The sequence below is a fragment of the Ovis aries genome, chromosome 1 (assembly GCF_016772045.2).
Source record: "Ovis aries strain OAR_USU_Benz2616 breed Rambouillet chromosome 1, ARS-UI_Ramb_v3.0, whole genome shotgun sequence".
NCBI classification, from domain to species: Eukaryota; Metazoa; Chordata; class Mammalia; order Artiodactyla; family Bovidae; genus Ovis; species Ovis aries.
The window spans coordinates 66,957,729-66,976,232 of NC_056054.1; the positions used below are offsets into that span (position 1 = coordinate 66,957,729).

Here is an 18,504-nt window from a genome sequence, read left to right on the forward strand (position 1 = left end):
AGGTGTTAGTATCAGACATTTTGTCTTGACTAAGGAAAGGGTACTTGGTAGCATATGAAAATTCTTATGCTTAAGGTAGTTTATGGCCCAAGAACAATACTCTGTTGGGTTGTGTTGTCTCAGAAGTCATAACAGCAGTTGTGAGCATCCTCAGAACCGTTGTAATGACTGCAAATCTTGGACTGGGTGAGAAACACTCTTCTCAGAACTGTGAAGAGACTTACCTACTAAGGATGTGGTGAAATTGGAAGACAGCAGCCAGAGAGATGAAAGGTTCCTCTCTGGTGGGACAGTGTAGCCTAGTGATAGGAAGAAAGGAAACAGAATAGTCCACACTATTGGTCTTCAAATATTCGGAAGCCCTACTTAGGAAGGAAAGCCTGTTGGGAGTTGTTGTTGGTGTTAGAGCTCAGACAAGCAAGAGAAGACTTCTCATCTTTCCCAAGAAAGCTGTCCAGAGACTGAATGAACATCTGAGAAGGGAGAAGTGATTTTCTTAATAAAACTGTCCAGATATCAATTGTCAGCTGCTTGGTAGGAATATTGGTAAAGGGAACTGAGGATTCATGTTTTATGTAGGAATTTAACCAACTTGAAGGGTTCTTCTTGAAACCTTAAGGTTCTCATGACTCTATAAGGTAGACCAAAATATTTATAAAACTTAGAAAACAAAACATCAAACCTGCAGCGTAAATATTTAGATATGCTTATACTCAGAAATGTGAGTTGATTCCTCTCTCTGGAGTGGAGGTTGGTAAAGATTGCAGAAAGAACACTTTTTGTAAGACTTGGGCAGTGTGTCAGGTTCATAGGCAACAAATGCTAACCGTGGGGTTTATTGAAAAGATGTCATGTGTCTCATTGCTGAAAAGGCTACACAATCAGGCTTGGGAAACAGGGACAAAGTTAGATAGCAAGAGAAAAGCAGCCAAAATCATAGTACAAAAGTAAAATTAAGATGTACCCTGACACTGACCATATCAGCACTGAGCACCAGCGCTGCCCTGAAAACGATGCTGCTGTTGCTGTGGCCCTTGCTCTCCCACAAAATCAGTTCTTCATGGTTTCTGCCTTATGCCCTGAGCCCCACATCTAAGCAACTGGTAGAGCCTGTGAATGCTCACAGGCTTCCCATGTGGCTCAGTGGTGAAGCATCCGCCTGCCAGTGCAGAAGATGCAGGAGACTGGTTTTATTCCTGAGTCAGGAAGATCCCTTAGAGAAGGGAATGGTAACCCACTCCAGTATTCTTGTCTGGAGAATCCCATGGACAAAGGAGCCTGGCAGGCTGTGGTCCATGGGGTAGCGCAGAGTCAGACACAACCGAGAAAATGCACACGCTCATGCTCATGAATGCTCACCCTCGCGCTGCAAGAGATCTGGAGCAGAAGAATCTGGCGTTGTCAGTCCTCTTGTGGGAAGTGGGCACTGCTTCCCACCAAGAGCTGCATGAAGATAAGGTAGAGAATTCTCCAGACACTGCAGATGTTGGGCAGCCCCCAGATGACAGACATTCACTGAGAGGACACTCCAGACTTTACTCCACAGGATAGTGATAGGTCTTCTCACGAAAACCATGAAACAGTTTTTAGCATGTTTTTGCGGCAGGATTCCTCAGAGCCTTTATCATATGAACATGCATTGTGCTTCTCCAAGAGGAGGATAGGGTGTGCAACATTTGGCACATGTATTTGAGCAAGGCGTTCTTTTTTATGGTAACTCTTGAGAGGAGTGTTCTGAGAACACTAATTGGGGAAATGTGGAAGGATAGAAGTCATGTCCAGAAGATTGTCACTGGCATGCCCAGATGTAATAAGCGATGAGAGCCTTTAGACAGGGGGTCCGAATGGAGACTGCCTTGAATTCTGCCAGGCTAGTTCAAGTTTGAGTCATTGGGTGGTAACTAAGGTGAGGCTTGAGCCTGACAGTGCTAGGTAACCCGAATTGGTGCCTCCGAGGAGGCGCTGGTTGTGGCATACTCAAGGGTTGGAAGAGGACAGTCAAGAAACAGAACCCCATGGCAAGTTTTAGTCAGTTATGATTTAGAAGTAGGAATATAGATTAAAAAGAGACTCACGTATGAAAGGAATACTATGGATCATTGGTCCTGAGGTCAGCAAAGTACAGCCTCGGAGCCAAATCTACTCATAGCCTGACCTAAGAATGGTTTTTAAATTTTTAAGTGATTGGGGGAAGAAAATCAAATAATAATACTTCCTCATATTTGAAAATTATAGGAAATCCAAATTTTAGTGTCCATAAATAAATTCCATTGTTCTCCCTAGTGGGCCTATATTAGCAAAAAAAATTATAATTGTTATTATATTTTTCATTATATCACTTAGAAACATTTGAAAATTTTTTCTTTTATTATTGTAATTACCTACATAGTATTTTCCGTTTTGCCATTTGGCCTGCAGAACCTTCAAGATATTTACTATCCTGCTCCTTTTTTTTTTTTTTGATGTGGACCATTTTAAAGTCTTTATTGAATTTGTTACAATACTGCTTCTATTTTTTTGTTTTGGGTTTTTGAGATCTTAGTTCCCAAAGACATATGGGGTCTTAGCTCCCCTGCATTGAAAGGTGAAGTCTAACCCACTCCCCAGGGAGGTCCCTCTTGCTCCTTTTGAGAAAATCTTTGCCAACCTCTGTTCTAAAACACTGCCTTCACTTTATTGATACTGAAACTGAGGCTTAGAGCAATTTGCCTGGGGTCCAAAGTTTCCCAGTGATGGATCTGGGCCGGAACCTCTCTTCAGCTCCTCCTCCAGTGCTCTTTCTCCTGCAGCTCAGATGCATCTGTCCAAATGATGCTCCGTGGGAAGCAGTGGTGTGTGCGGGTGATGGGGTAGGAAGAGGCAACCTCCAGCTCTCTCCAGTGCCAAAGTGTGGTTGGATTATGATGGTGTTGGATGTGACCAAGAAGCACAGGAAAGGAGGAGGATTTAATGACTTTGCTCAAATCTTAAAAATGACTCCAACTTATACCTCGGTCTTCCAATTTCTCTTTCTGCATTTAAATGAATTTTATTAACTCAGACGTTTAGCCCAAAGGTGAATAGTGTAGAAATCCCCTCTAAAGATCATTTACGTGGCAATGTTCCATGTTGGTTTTTTACATTATCACTTAAATATGGAAATATTCAGCTTTGTCTCTTGAAATGATTGGGCTTTATGGATTTAGGTTGGCATGTTCTGAAATAGCATGTGTCAATGGCCAGAAAAATAGGTAAGCTGACATTGAGAAGAATTCTGAAGTGAGGTCCCAGCCTCTGGGAAACAGTGAAATATTTAATTGTCAGTGTCAGCCATGAATATAGGAAGAGAACCAGCCTGCTTTGAATGTTCTGAGGGCTTCAGTACATTTGGCTGAGACGGACACTTAGCGCTCAGGAAGTGTCCATTGTCCACAGCCTTTCACTCACTTTCTCAACAGTGACACTGCTGAGGGGCCAACCCCAGAGGCTCACTCTCATTGCCTGGTGAAATCCCTCACCTGTACTGGGGGCTGAGAAGAAGCTAAAATCACAAATTCAGAGATCTGAAAGAAGATGAGTGAGACATGGTAGTGCTGATAGCCAGAGAGGACAATGGCTTAGGGTCTTCACCTAATAAAAGAAATCAGTACAATTAAGCAAGATACGTGCTGGAGTCTGGAAGCGTGACTGAAGAAGAGAGATTGGGATTCTTTGATGCAGCCCTGGTGAAGGCACTCTTCTTCATAGCAGCCACTGTAGGCTAATGATCTCCATAACTGTTTAATACTTCTCTTCCGCAGCAGACCAGTGCTTGTCAAAGGGGGGCAGTTTCACCCTGCAGAAGACATCTGTCTGGAGACATGTTTAGTTGTCACAACTAGAGAGGGCAGTGGCACTGGCATCTAGTCAGGGATGCTGCTGAATGCACAGGGCACCCACACACAAAGAATTATCCCACCCCAAATGTCCGCAGTGCCAAGGTGGAGAGACCCTGCATGGGTCTTAAAGCCCCATCTGTCTTGCTCAGCATTTTATCCCCAGCACCTGGTTGGGAGCCTGGCACAAAACAAGGCTCTCAGCAGGCATCCACTGAATACAGGTGAGACAAGCCTGCCCTCCTTTCAGCCTGTTCACCCAAGTCATTCCTTTTATGCCAGCAGGCTCTCTCAACCCTGAGCATATTCATTGCACAGGGCTGATCATTCCCTCTACTTATATGTCACTGACCCTATTTTTGAGCTGCAGATAATGTCTGATCAGAGTGAGGTTACGTTTTTTTCTCTCATTTTTCTGCCATATCTATGCCAAAATTGACATATCTGTGGTTTTGTATCTACCTTCTTAAGGAATGAAATAAAAGGGTAGCTATTTTCCTTTGCTTATACCACCTAGTATTTTGGTGTAGAATGATGAGTTATATTGCATGATAGTCTTAGAAGCAGTGATCATTAGATTTATTTTCAAGGATATCCAGTACTGAATGTATGTATGACTGATAGAGGAGGGGGCAGATTCCAACATAATAAGCCTTTTAATGCAGTCTGACCATCTTTAACACTGTATAGGGAATGTATATCTTTTTAAAGAGATATTTCTGGAAGGCTCTGGAAGTTCCTGCAGAGAACTGGCTCAGTGGGGTTGTACTAGGTCATCAGAGGAGGAAGTTGAACTCTAGAGCACCCCTTTCATCCCCCTTTCTAACAAAGCAACTTCTTGAACTAGGAAGCCTGCATTGTTTCATAGTTGCAGAGTTGCCTGGTCCAGGCCTGTATAAATTTGTGAAGCATTAGAGGGTGGTGTATGTGCAGTCCAGCTTGGCCTGGAGCAAACTTGCAGTTCAGTGGCAGGATGAGAGCTGAGCACATTGAGTATGCTAACCCTTTCTCTAGGTGTCTTTCCCCAATAAGCCCGTTTCATATACACACTGTGGCTCCCTTAGAAACTCACATGCAACCTTCTCACCAGATAGAGGAGCAATTCAGTTGAGCATTTCTAGGCATTGACCTAGTCACAGGCTATTTATCATATTCCAAATGATTTCTGTGTTTCATATGACTTAAAACTCAGGAGCAGGTAGAAGAAGAGTTAATACTCATGAGTGTGCGTGTAGAGGAGAATGAAACATACATGTTTATACGATCGCATCTTCTTGTCTCTGCTTCTGTCAGCGTTTTTTTTAAACCAGAAGGAAGTTTTCAGTCTATACTGTGAAACCCTAAGAAATAGCCTAGTGTCTTGTTTTTGAGGGTACAGCTCATTACCTCACACAGTAAACTCTTTTTGAGGACTGTTGAGATTGATTTGCTTCTCCTGAGTTACTGGTTTGTAAATGAATATGTAACTGATAGGTTTCCTTTGAGAGTTGAGAATTGCTTTGCTAGAGCTAATCTGTTGCCCACACATATACAGCAGGGGTTTTGAAGTTCTTAGTGGCCTCAGTCCTGATTTCAGAACATCCTTATTTTTCCTGTAAGTTTCCCATCTACTTCAAATGTATCATCAATGTTATATGTACCTATTTAAAATGTCTGGAAATGTTTTGGGGGAAAGGTAGGGGTATAAATAAATACTTGTAGTATAATAGGCCCTCAAAAACCAGTTTCACTGGGTTCTTTTTTTCTCCCTTTCCAGATTGAGATGCTTCCAGATGGGCTGTTTCAGTGCAAAAAGCTGCAGTGTTTACTCTTGGGGAAAAATAGCCTGATGAGCTTGTCACCTCACGTGGGTGAGCTGTCGAACCTTACTCATCTGGAGCTCATCGGTAATTACCTGGAAACACTTCCTCCTGAACTGGAAGGGTGTCAGTCCCTAAAACGGAGCTGTCTGATTGTCGAGGAGAATTTGCTCAATACTCTTCCTCCCCCTGTAACAGAACGTTTGCAAACATGCCTGGATAAATGTTGACCTAAAGAGAGAATAATTTTTAAAAGTACATTCCAGGGCTTTAAATGAGAACTAAAATTTCCTAAGTTATAAAGATGAACAATGGATAATTATCACTAACTATAACCAAATGTCTTATTATAATAAGGCAACTCAGTGTCTAAATTAAACAGGTAAAAAGTATTAACACTGAAACAAAGTTTTGTGAATAATTGATCTTTAACTTATGGAGATATGAGAAGTGTACACTTGGAGGGTAGAATGGGGCCATGAAATTATTGAATCTCTACACTGCAGTTTTTATCTTTTGAAGATGAGATATAACTTACTTGCATACTTGTTTTAACTGACTTCCTGTTTTGATATTTATCACCTACCTAGGCCATAAACTCATCAACATAAATTCCCTTGAGGTACACTCAGCACTGCCTTTGATTTATGTTCTTAAATACTTTTAGGCAGGATGCATTGCGCTTGGCAGAGTTCCTCCTTGGCTTAATTTTTACTTCCTGCCCCAGCTTGTTTGAGTCTTCCTTCATCTGGTTTTCTCTTAACAACAGTGATGAACCCTGAGAAAGTGCCTGCCTGTGGCCTTTGCACAGAACAGGAGCAGGGTATTTAGGACAAGTCATCCTCTGGCCATCCTGAAATTTTAATGTATCCTCTGCAATTTCTTCTTGTATCTCATCAGAGCCTTTTTTATTTGCTACTAATTTTTATATCAAATGTAAAACATAAATATTTTATATTGTGTAATCTTGGATGCAGAATCTGTGAGAATAGTTTTTGTAAGGTACAGAGAACACATCCTTTTCTTTAAGAACTTACTATTAATATACATGGTTTCGGCTGCTTACGAGTCTCACGTTTGTGCGCACTTGGCTCCAAAATGTTTTTGTAGTCTGCAGCTAATTATTTCTGGATAACAAAAGCCTTGTGTTTCATGCCCTAAAATATTTGGGGGTTTCCTTCCAAGAGGATGGCCACATCATCTACCTCTCTCTTCCCTAGTTGCTGTGCTATTGTACGGGTAACCATTCTTAATTACTTCGAAAACTGTGATGGAGGGGAGAGGTACAGATTTGGATCTATAAAACTGATTTTCAAACACTCTGTAGAAATTAAGTAAAAGTTAAACAAAATGCTGTGTTCTCCATATGCATGATCTCTAGATAGGATTGTAATGTGAAACATTCAGCCTCTATTCATTGTTTAATATGAGTTCTCAAAGCTCACAAAGAAATAGATCTAATTAACTGAAATTCATCTCATGTCTTTGTCTGACTTTTCTGGAATACATTTTGCTCTTTTTTTTCAATAAAGAGTTTTGTGTTGGGCTTTTTATTATCATGCGTATTGTAAAATGAATAAAGCCAACTGACTCATTTTGGGGAAATGTACATTTTCGATGTGTTTTTCTCTCTGTCTAGGCATTGTGATGCCATTTCAAACTATGAAATAATCTATTAACTGCACCTCGACAAAACTGGAAAACACTATGGGTAAAGAGTACTGTAAACATGGAATTGTGATGTATGGTATGTTTTTTCCCTTGCTTTGTCCCTTCCAGAAGGATGAAAATGAGTTTTTAAAGTATGGCCAAATGTAGCTTCCCTCACCTGCCACATACCTTTGAGCTGACATTCAGAGAAAAGAACGGTTCACATCAAATAAAATTTGAGTAATAGCTATAAAAAACATAAAACACCAAAAGCTGCCTAAAACACTGCTGTTTATTCTGAATGAGAAGGAACAATGTAAAAATGCAATTCCTACCAAAACTTGCCTTTAGTCAGAACATTCAAGCTCTCAGGGACCCAGGCATAACTGATGAAACTTTCTTCTAGACTTCAGAAAACGGATTCTGACTCTATCTAGGTTTTTTTGTTATTTTTAATCTTTTAATGTGAGATCATTGTCATTTTAATGTTTCCCATCTGTGTTGCACAGTAGAATTGTCGTGTGTACCAGTTCCAGTGTTGGATAGGATTATCTTATGTTTGGAACATGAATATGATAGATGGAAATATGTTCATTTTGGGTCATATAATTACTCATAATGTGTATGAAAAATCCTATCCCTTTTGATAAGGAAAAGTTTTCAAAACAAATTTCAGATTTACTACCATTCCGCTGGGGTTTCCCAGGTGGCACAGTGGTAAAGAATCGCCTGTCAGTGCAGGAGCAGTGGGTTCGATCCCTGGGTTGGGAAACTCTCCTGGAGGAGAAGAATGGCAACCCACTCCAGTATTCTTGCCTGGAGAAGCCCATGGACAGAGGAACCTAACAGGCTACAGTCCATAGGGTCGCAAAAAGTCAGACATAACTGAGCGGCTAAGCACGCACACACCATTCCCCTGACAGTCTACAGCCCCTCCAGGCTAGTCACCAGGTTCTGTTCACCTGCAAAAGGCACTAGCTAAATCTTCTTATCACCTGTCTACATTTCTGGAAGCAAGTTACTATCATAATGAGTTTTGTAAGCTGCTTTCCAAACACAAGAATGTGGTTACTAGTGCAAACTCCTTTCAAGCTGACATTTTTATTTCAATCCCACACACCAGTGTTAGGTAGCTTTGGGAATGATGTAACGCAGATGTCATGAACTCTGACACCACCACTTAACATGCAAAACTGTGGTGTTTGCCAACTTTATGCTATATTGGAGCAGATCTTCGTTTTGGAAGAGGATTTTCAAAGAAGCAAATGAAGTTTATTCAATTATAATTTTGAGACTAGTTGACACTTGCTTTCCAAGAATGTGTAGTGCATTTTCCGAAAAATAAATATGGATGTTATTCAGAACAAAGTTGACAGCTTATGCTAGACTAGATGCATTTTATTTACATACACACAGATACACAATGATTAGCTTGCATGCACATCCCTATGTGTACAAAATTTATTCATTTTGAATATGTGTAATATTTTTCCAAAGTTGCAAGTGGTTGTAGGTTAATGCTAAAATATTAATTCTTTTTTATTCCTTACTTGTAATAATGGAGTGCTCTGTTCTCTTAGCTATAATATTAAAGTGAAAAAATGAAAGTGAAAGTCACTCAGTTGTGTCTGACTCTTTCCAGCCCCATGGACTGTACAGTCCATGGAATTCTCCATGCCAGAAAACTGAAGCAAGTAGCCATTCCCTTCTCCAAGGGATCTTCCCAACCCAAGGATCAAATCCAGGTCTCCCAATTGCAGGCAGATTCTTTACCAGCAGAGCCACCAGGGAAGCCCAAGAATACTTATTAAAACCAAATGCTCAGACTTGGTCAGCAACCTAAGTGGTTTTGACCCTAATGTGTACATCAAGGTCCATCTCTATGGCACACAGATAAGGTGTTCTCATTCTTCATCCTTCGTCTCCATTTTCTCCTGATATCACCATGTTTCACTGTCACTTAGCAAACGTTTGTGTTAAACAGGGTAAATAGAGATGCCAAGATCTCATCGTTGTGGCATAGCTCCAGTGTATGTGCTATGGGGAGCTGTTATCTGTATAAAATTATTGTTTGATAGTGGAAATACTTGTTTCCGTTCTTCAGGTGTCTCATGATTTAAATTTTGTATGTTGAATTAAAATATTGCATAATATTGATGGGTTCAAAACCATTAAAATAATCAAACAATTATTCTGTGAGTTTAGTTTTATTTCCTTACATTTTCAATCAAATACTCTTTCCATCTTCACTTTCTTGTAACGTCCCATCCACATAAGCTATTTTGTTTTCCCTCTCTGCTCACCCACCTCCTTAAATTGATATAGTAACAGAATATATTTGTGCTAGAGAACTTGAAATACTACTGGAGCATGTATTTATTTGGGGGGAAGCCAAAGCCTATAATTATGCCTAATTGAATTGTTCTACTCAACCCAACCTTGCAGTGTTCAGAGCCGATCCAGTGATCCTTCATCCATACCAATATAACTGAGAGAATGAGAATATAACTGTAAATCCACTTTGTTTTCAGGAACTGCATATTGCATCAGAATCTATGTTTATTTCTTTCTAGAAACAAGAGGAAGTCTGGTCTGGGGAGGAGTTATTTTGTACCCTGGTTTGAATTATGAAGACATTATATACATGAAATGGCCTAAACTAATAACTGTTGCAAAATGCCCTGGATATAATAATTTCTTCAGCTGTATCTGAAATCTGAAGCAGTGAAAAGAAACTAATTTAACTGATTTCTTCCTGCCTCTGGTCCATCACTTCTACATCCACTGAGACCTATCTACTAAGTACCTTTTGGTAAAGAACTACATTTTCTTCACCTTTTTAAAAATATGAACAGTTCCATCAAAACCTAAAGTATTAGCATAGAATATAAGACCCAAAGTACTGAGTTGAGATGGCTTCCGATTGAACTGAATTCATATTTAAATTTTGCGTTTGACTTGTATAATACACTCCGGCTGAGAAAAACAATTAGGAATGCCTCCTGCATGTTACATGTTATCTCTTAACAGAGATGATGCAATTTAAAAAATTCAAAGGGGCATAGAATTAGAATGGGTGTGTTTGCACATATATGTATTGTGTATAAACCTGCATATTCATGCTTAAATATTTTTCAAGCTCTTCAAATGCTTCACACTCAACAAAATAAAGGGCCAATTCTGAGAAGAAACATTTTGTGTAGTTAGCTTCACAGGGAATCCTAGCATTTGCTACTTTGTTTTTGTCGTATATTTTGAAACATGTACATAATTGGTTTTTGCTTCTGGTAATGAATTATTAGAAAATGTAAGATTTTGTTGTGAGCTGAATGCTTTTGGCCCTCAGGTTTACCATGTAAATCTGGATTTTGGTATTAAACCCCTCTGCCTGAGATTTAGTACTTTTGAGTGAACTTTATTGTTTTTAAAATAACTTTTATGTAATATACAGATTTAGTTTTTATAAACAGCAAATAAAAACAGCTTCAGTGTTGGAAGAAGTTGACTGGGCTAATCTTGCCTGTATACATTGATCCGTGCGCAAGCTCCAGGAATGAGCCCCTCCTCTTCCCAGGGTTGCCTGTGCAGTTGGGTAGTTATATTGTTCACCAAATAATAGATTTCAGATTTACATAGTTGTCTTCCAGTTGCTAAGTTGTGTCTGACTCTTTGTGACCCCATGGACTGTAGCCCGCCAAGCTCCTCTGTCCATGGGATTTCCGAGGCAAGAATTCTAGAGTGGGTTGCCATTTCCTCCTGCAGAGGATCTTTCTGACCCAGGGATCGAACCCACGTCTCCTGTGGCTTCTGCACTGGCAGATTCTTTACCACCGAGCCACCAAGGAATGGTGGTATGACTATCATAACAGTAATATGAGTTTTTAAACTGTGCTACAAGGGCTGCAAGGCTCTGAAAACTGCTGGACTGATCCTAGAATACACTGGGAGGGTATGCAATCTGTCACTCTCCTGATTCATCTGTCCAGCAGTGTTCGTCCCTTGGGACTGGTTCACAAACCAACCCATCTCGCTCCCTTTCTTCTTCTTGGCTCCTGTTTCTCCATCTGCTGTTGGTTTAGCACTAACATTGACTAGTGGACCAGATGAAATAAAAAGTAAAAACCTAAGACAGGAGATGTTGAAGTTTAGGTAGGGAGAAGAGATGGAATTCTCTGGTAAACCAGGTACATAATAGTTTGAACTTTGGGATAGAAGACTTTCCCCTCTCTCAGTCACATACACAGAGTTTCAGGAGCACATTAGGAAGCAGATACCAAGAACTTTTCTCTGCTGAAGGGCAGAACTTGATATAGACTGAAGCAGGTTATGAAGGAAACTAGATGGCACTGTTTTTCCCTGGAAATGTACTTTAAGCAAGGCTTTCTCTCACCTCTAAATGCATTGGGAATGGGAATATGTGGAGGAGATGAAACCAGTGCCTGACCTAAGGCATCACTGCGAGGTGCTCTGGCTGAGTCCTGTCCTAACAGCCCAGAAGGCAGTCACCGGCCCCCACAATCGTGGCAACAAGGGTGACTCCGTGTTCACTCCTTTCCACTTTGCAAATCACTTTTCAAACATGCTGTGAAGGGAGCCTGGCTGTGCAGGCAGAGGCCTGGCTGTTGAGGCCACAGCCTGATGCTCTGGAGCTGCAGCTCATGGTTGGGTTTCTGCCCCTTGTTTGGATTCTCTGAAATTCAGGTTCCTAGCTTGTTTTCTGTGTCCCTCTCATCTCTGAGACCCAGAGAAAAGCAGTTTATCCAAAGGCACAAAGCCAGAGCTTGAACTCAGCCCCATATTTACAGAAAAATATCCATATGCCAAGGAAGGATCAGAAAAAAGTCATCTTTCAACATGTGTAGTCTCTTTTTTGGGAAATATGTCTCTCTTCACCCTGTGTTGTCTCATTATGCTCCAGATGAGAGTTCTAAGTCCTGCCTCCTAAATACCAGTGCTTCTATAGAACAGCCTTTTCAGATTACTTCTTATATAGCAAATACCTTACATTTTGTGTGCCTTTCTACACAGGCCTGTTGTTGGTTTGTGTAGGGCTTCAGGCACATCATTTTTTTGCTCTCTGCCTCCCTCTGCCGCTGAGAAGGGAATAAATCAAATAGAAGCTTGCCTAGTTCCTGTTTCTTCCCTTTTTATTCAGTTTCCCCTTGCCTGCCTTCTGAGGGAAGATCTTTAGAATTCAGTGGCCCTCACTTAATCTCAGAGACTCCATCTCCAATGAGATGCACGTAGAAAGCCCTATGCGATGCCCAGCACCAGGATCAGACAGAACATGTTGGGTGCCTGAGCAGGAAACAATTTAGCAACCTTGAAACATGCTTTGAATGTTCATTTATTAGGTATTTGGTAAAGATGGGGGAGCTGGTTTTCTACTAGTAAAAATCATGAAGCTTAAATAGGCTAATTATTTCCTTCTCCAAAAGCAATACTCACAAAAAAGTGAGGTAGAGCTTAAAGATGACTGAGCAGAGAGAGGTGGGGATTGGGGAGACAGTGTAAATAAGTAAGTCCTCATAGTATTTTTATCAAACACCCCAACAGACAGTCTCTTCTCCCAGGCCTCACAAGCAGGCCCATCACCTGCCAGGTCTCCCCTCTCTTTTTTCCTCCCAGAGCATCCTTCTCTTTTGACTCTACTCTTTCCCTTCCCAGATTTCAGGTGCTACACCCTTCAGTATCTCTGTCTCTGACTGGACCGTTTAGCATTGTCCTAACCACATATTCCAAGCTTACATAAATCACCCTTTACTAAATCCCAACTTTGAGAGTATTAAATACCCATCATTTCAAGGGAGATGTTTTACTTTGTATTCATCAAAATAAACGTCTTTGAAATCACAATGTCCAGAGGAATATGACTGTCAGCTGGTTCGTTGTGCTTGCAACCCTAGGAACTGGAGGCAAATGGGATTATACTAGGGACAGAATGGTTTCCCAGGTTCCTCAGGTTGTAGGTTTACCAGAAGAGGAGTAATAGATTTGGACCATTGAATACAACATGCTGAATAAAATAGGATGCATTTGGGAAAAAAAAAAAAAAGTCTTTCAGTTATCAGGATTCTCCCTTCCTACAAAGTGGTTTCCTGTCACAATTTCAGGTTCCAAATGATAGACTTATTCATTTTGCTGGATGGAAGTAGGACCAATTTGCAATCCTTAGTCTGGTAACCTAACAAATTGCATATGAAAACCCAAGTTAATTGGTCCTGACCTATTATCATTTATTCCAATAATATTTGGTGTTCTTTGTAAGTTAGTACCGAGGCAAATGTTGGAACATTGGGGGGACCAAATGCCACCTGTCTGAAGGGAGTTTCCCTCTAGTCTTTCCTTAAACTGGGTTAGGATTCACATCCTTGTCTTATGTGCCTATGTCTTAACGTGCTTCTATGGCATGTTCTAAAAAAACGCCACAGGTCATTTTGGGTTTGAGAAAAGGGCGGTGCTGTCACCCTTTCCATAATAGACTGAACCAGTCTTGGGTAACTGCTCTGTGAAAAAGGAAATACAGAAGAAGAAGAGGCCAAGTGAAAAAGCATTGATTCAATCTGCATTCTGAGGCCTGAGAGAAATTCACTGGCCTGGTGATTCCTGGGCAGAACAATATATTATAGACCTCATTAATGGCTTCAAACTGAGGAACGATAAAAATCTAATCATTTCATCCCTGCTCCTACAGCTTGGAGTCTGCCACCTTGGGGGAAACATCGTATTGGGATACACCAATAGCATCATTTACCTTCTGCGGATTCCCAGGTGGCAGCAGTGGTAAAGATTTCGCCTGCCAATGCAGGAGACACAGATTCGATCTCTGGGTTGGGAAGATCCCCTGGAGAAGGAAATGGCGACCTGCTCCAGTATTATTGCCTGGAAAATTCCATGGACAGAAGCCTGGCAGGCTACAGTCCATGGGTCACAAAGAGTTGGACGCGACTGAGCAGGCACCTCCTGCAACTGGCCGAGTACTCTAGGTGGTCCTTCACGTGTGCTGTCGGTCCATCCAGCAACCTTATTTGGTGTGTTATTCCCAACTCACAGATAAGATAGCAAACCTAAAAATGAGAATTTCCCCAACATCTTGTGACAGTTCAGAAGAGGAATCTAGTTTAACTTACAGGTCTGCAAAGCACTTTCTACAGAGATTTAGGTAAACAGCACCCAGGATGAGCACTTCACCCTCTCACCCACCAGAGTATTTGAAGACGCACAGATCATGCTCTGCTTTTTCAGAGTTCACTAGTCTCCTTTTGGTAGCTTTTAGCCTGTTGCTTCCTTCTGTTCTTTATCTATTTTAGTCTGTCTTCTCCTGAGCCAATGAGTCACTTCCTGTCCATACTATTTCCCCCATCCTCTCCTAGGATCACAGAACTTTCCAGCAGAAGAAACCATGGAGACTTTTTAGACAAAGAAAACCTAGGTGACTTGTCTAAGATCACAAGCCCACTGCCTGAAGAGAGGTGGCACCGAAATCTGCATACCCCCCTGTTTGCACTCTTCTCAGGAGCACAGGATTCTATAATAGGGGTCTCCAACCCCCAGGCCAGGAACCAGTACCCATCTGTGGCATTAGGAATCAGGCGACCCAGCAGGATGTGAGTGGTGGGCAAGTGAGTGAAGCTTCACTGTATTTGCAATCACTCCCCATTGCTTTCATCCTTCTGATTCATGGGAAAATTTTCTTCCATGAAACCAGTCCCTGGTGCCAAAAAGGTTAGAGTATGCTGTGCTTGCGTCGCTTCAGTTGTGTCCAACTCTGCAATCCTAAGGACTGTAGCCGCCAGGCTCCTCTATCCATGGGATTCTCCAGGCAACAATACTAGAATGGGTTGCCATTCCTCCTCCAGGGGATCTTCCCATCCCCAGGATCAAACCCACCTCCTGCATTGGCAGGCAGGTTCTTTGCCACTAGTGCCACTTGGGAAGCTCTGCTAGTCTAAAACCAAAGCCCAGTGGAAGAGCCAAGACTAGCACCCAAACCTCCTCCCTAACTGCAAGTCCTGTGCCTTCTCTAACAAGCTGCGCTCATTTTAGCTATGTCCTGTATCCTGACAACACTTTCTGTGCAAAGTGCAGTGCTGGGCCCAAAGCACTTGAGACTCCTATCCCCACTTCACTTATCAGCTAGGCTCTGAAAGGAGCCATCAATAATTAATCATTAGTGAGAACTTTTGAGTTCAATGGCCATAGACTTTATAAATGTGTTTAAAATGTGTTAAGATAGGCACGGTCTCCATTTATAGAAAAGAGAAGTCAATCCAGGATGGTAAAATGACATGAGGTGACATGTTAGATTATATAGCTAGTATGTGACAGGCCCAGGTTTTGAACTGGAGACTCTGGCACCAAAGCACTGCTTTTTGTATAGTGCACACTGCCAAGATCATGTGACAAGCAAGTGATGGTGGTGTGAGAACAGCCTAGGATTTCAGCATCTGATCCAGTATTCTGTCCTTTAGACTGTGCAGACATGCTGGGAAAGGATTGATATGCACACAGATATATCCATATACACAAACACATCGCTTCAAACACCCTTTAGTATAAATACAACAATTTCATCCAAACGACTAATGTAATTTTAAACTTGTGGTTATTTTTGAAACTGCAGAGTTTTTCTTCCAATGTCCTAAACTAAACTATGAGCACATGTGCTCTCATCAGAGGAACAGAGTGCCATTCTGAGTTTCAGACCCTGTGTGAGATGATAGATAAAGACCTTATCCTGTTAGAAAAAAAAGAGTTGTCAATATTTTGATTCTTGCTTCAAGGTGCACATGGGGTTCCCAGTCAGTTTGGGTTTAATACAGAATTGCTGTTACAGTTTAACTCCCTGAGAATCTTGGTTTATTATACAGAGATGCTGGCAGACATTTTAGACTTGCAAAATGGCTATCAATCACAGTTCAGGCTAAACTGATTCTAAATTCGCTCTGCTGATGTGGACTTTTGGAGAGTGCGGAGGAGGGGTAGGTGATGCTGTCCTTATTGAATTCCTGCTGTGTTCTGGATAAGGAGGTGTGTTCCTCACCCCAAGCTGGTGGTGTGTCCCCCCCGGCTCTGCATATTGGCTGCACATACCCCTAAACATGGAGAAAGCCTCACCTCAGGCTCTAAGAACCCACTTCTTGAAGCCTTGGTTCACTTGGCATTTCCAATTGGTTTCTTCAGAACACCTGCCCTTCGAGATAAGGGCATATCAGACCCACTGTGAGCTGCCCGATCAACCACCTCCAAGGCCCTTCACTCAGTGGAACTGCAGCTCCAAGATGACCTTCCACCCCAGCCACCAAGCTAAGCTCAGGAACAGAAGATGGCTTACCAAGTGACTTGGCAACATCACATTATCCGCTTTTATAGTCTTCTAGAAGATGAAAGAAATTGACCTGCCTCCCTTTTTCTTTCTGATGATGAGTCTAATTCCCCCAGCTTAGAAAACACACCCACCAAGATTTTTTTTTTCCAAAATTGAAAATGAGCCAAATGGCTCAGGTGCTGCCTCAGATAATCAGCAGGGGCCCCAGCTGAGCCCCTGGCCAGAGTGGCTACAGGGAATCCCTTTCTGGGCGTGAGCTGTGGCTCGGGAGTCTGGACAGGCTGAGGATGCCAGGGGCCAGCTCGTAGCGGGAGAGAATGTGGGATCCTTGTGACTTTTAGGATTTGACATTGGCCTTTGCTACTGCCATTTCCAGTGTGGTCTGTGGGTGCCTGCATGCTAAGGTCCCCATCTAATAGAGCCTAATGAAAGGGTGAGCTTAGGTGTCCCCTAGGGTGCCTTCCAACTCCAGTATTCTGATCTATGTAAGATGCTCCGTAAGTGAAGTGTTGATCAGGGTTATTATTGAGTAATTTTCCTAAGAGCTCAAGCATGTCATACATTTAAATTTTAGCTTTATAAATGACTCATTTTTATGGCATGTGAACAAGTCTTTTATTCACTTAAGAACCTACTGCATAACAGCAGGTGAGGGAGGCTGGGATGGTTTTAAAGGGTTGTTCTGCCAAGCCTCCTATCAAGAGAACCAGATGTGTGGTGAAAAAGGAGCCATAGAGGGCAGGGCAGATAGGCACATTCCCAGGAGGTCCTATGTCATCTCAGGTTACAGTTCCCTGTAAGCAGAAAAGACCTTGGGTGGCATGAGTAAAAAGGTGATGTGGGAGGTACTTGACCCTCGTGGGCTTTTTTTTTTTTTTTTTTTTAGATAGTGACAGGTGAAAGTCTCTCAGTTGTGTACAACTCTTTGAGACCCCATGGACTATATAGTCCATGGAATTCTCCAGGCCAGAATACTGGAGTGGGGAGCCTTTCCCTTCTCCAGGGGATCTTCCCAACCCAGGGATTGAACCCAGGTCTCCTGCATTGCAGGCAGATTCTTTACCAGCTGAGCCACAAGGGAAGCCCCCCTCGTGGGCTTTTAACACCAAAGCATGAAATTCAAGGCTGATCCATCACCACTAATGTCCAGCCCATAGTCTAACCTGAGACCAACTGCTGCCTCCAAGCTTTCAGTTCTTTGGTTTCTGTTTCATGGGGCTCTGGGCCTACATGTTCCATCAGCTAACAGGCTCCAGCTGCAGAGACACGCTTCCAGGCTTGGGTGTGCTGAGAGGTATCAGCTCCTCCCTGCTTTAAGGGTACAGCCCCGGCAGGGTGCCAGCGCCAAGGGCAGACTCGTCTGGCTGATCTGACCCATGATTGGCAGCCCTGGAGCTGTGTGCTGTGCACCTAGTTTGCACCCTGGTACCCAGCTGAAGACTGGTACAGGCCTAGGTGTGAACTCTGCTGGGTTTAGAAGAGGAGAAAGCAAGCCCCTTGCCTTAGAGCTAGGCTATCAGCCGGCTGCACCCTGGGTTGGAGTCTTGTCTCTACCAGTGAGATCTGGGTAACCTTACCTCTCTGAGCCTCAGTTTCCTCATCTGTAAAGTGTAGATTCTATCCTACAAATGCCTAGTGCCTGCTCCCACACAGGCACTACCTTAGATATTGACGATACAGTGGAATCAATAAGGACAAGACAAACAGCCTCATGAAAACAGACCTCCCTTGGTCTCAGGAGGATTCCAGGAGATTAAGTACAATGCTTAGCATCATGTTCAACCCCAGCGAGTGTTCACTACATGTTAGTGGTCATGAGTTTTCCTCCCAAAGACAGAAGGTAGAAAATCTTTTAAAATGTATTCTTTCTCAT

At 42.2% G+C, this 18,504-nt stretch overlaps 1 protein-coding gene across 17 annotated transcripts in view; it reads left to right on the plus strand.

The window, feature by feature from the left end:
* LRRC8B (leucine rich repeat containing 8 VRAC subunit B) overlaps positions 1-9,494 on the plus strand; it is a 77,470-nt gene extending 67,976 nt beyond the window's left edge. For all 17 annotated transcript variants that reach the window (XM_060400704.1, XM_060400712.1, XM_060400718.1 and 14 more), the window contains one exon: positions 5,611-9,494. In XM_060400704.1, coding sequence (XP_060256687.1) covers positions 5,611-5,883 — 273 coding nt within the window. In that variant the 3' untranslated portion in view covers positions 5,884-9,494. The remainder of the gene's footprint in view (positions 1-5,610) is intronic.
* The last annotated feature ends 9,010 nt before the right edge of the window (positions 9,495-18,504 follow it).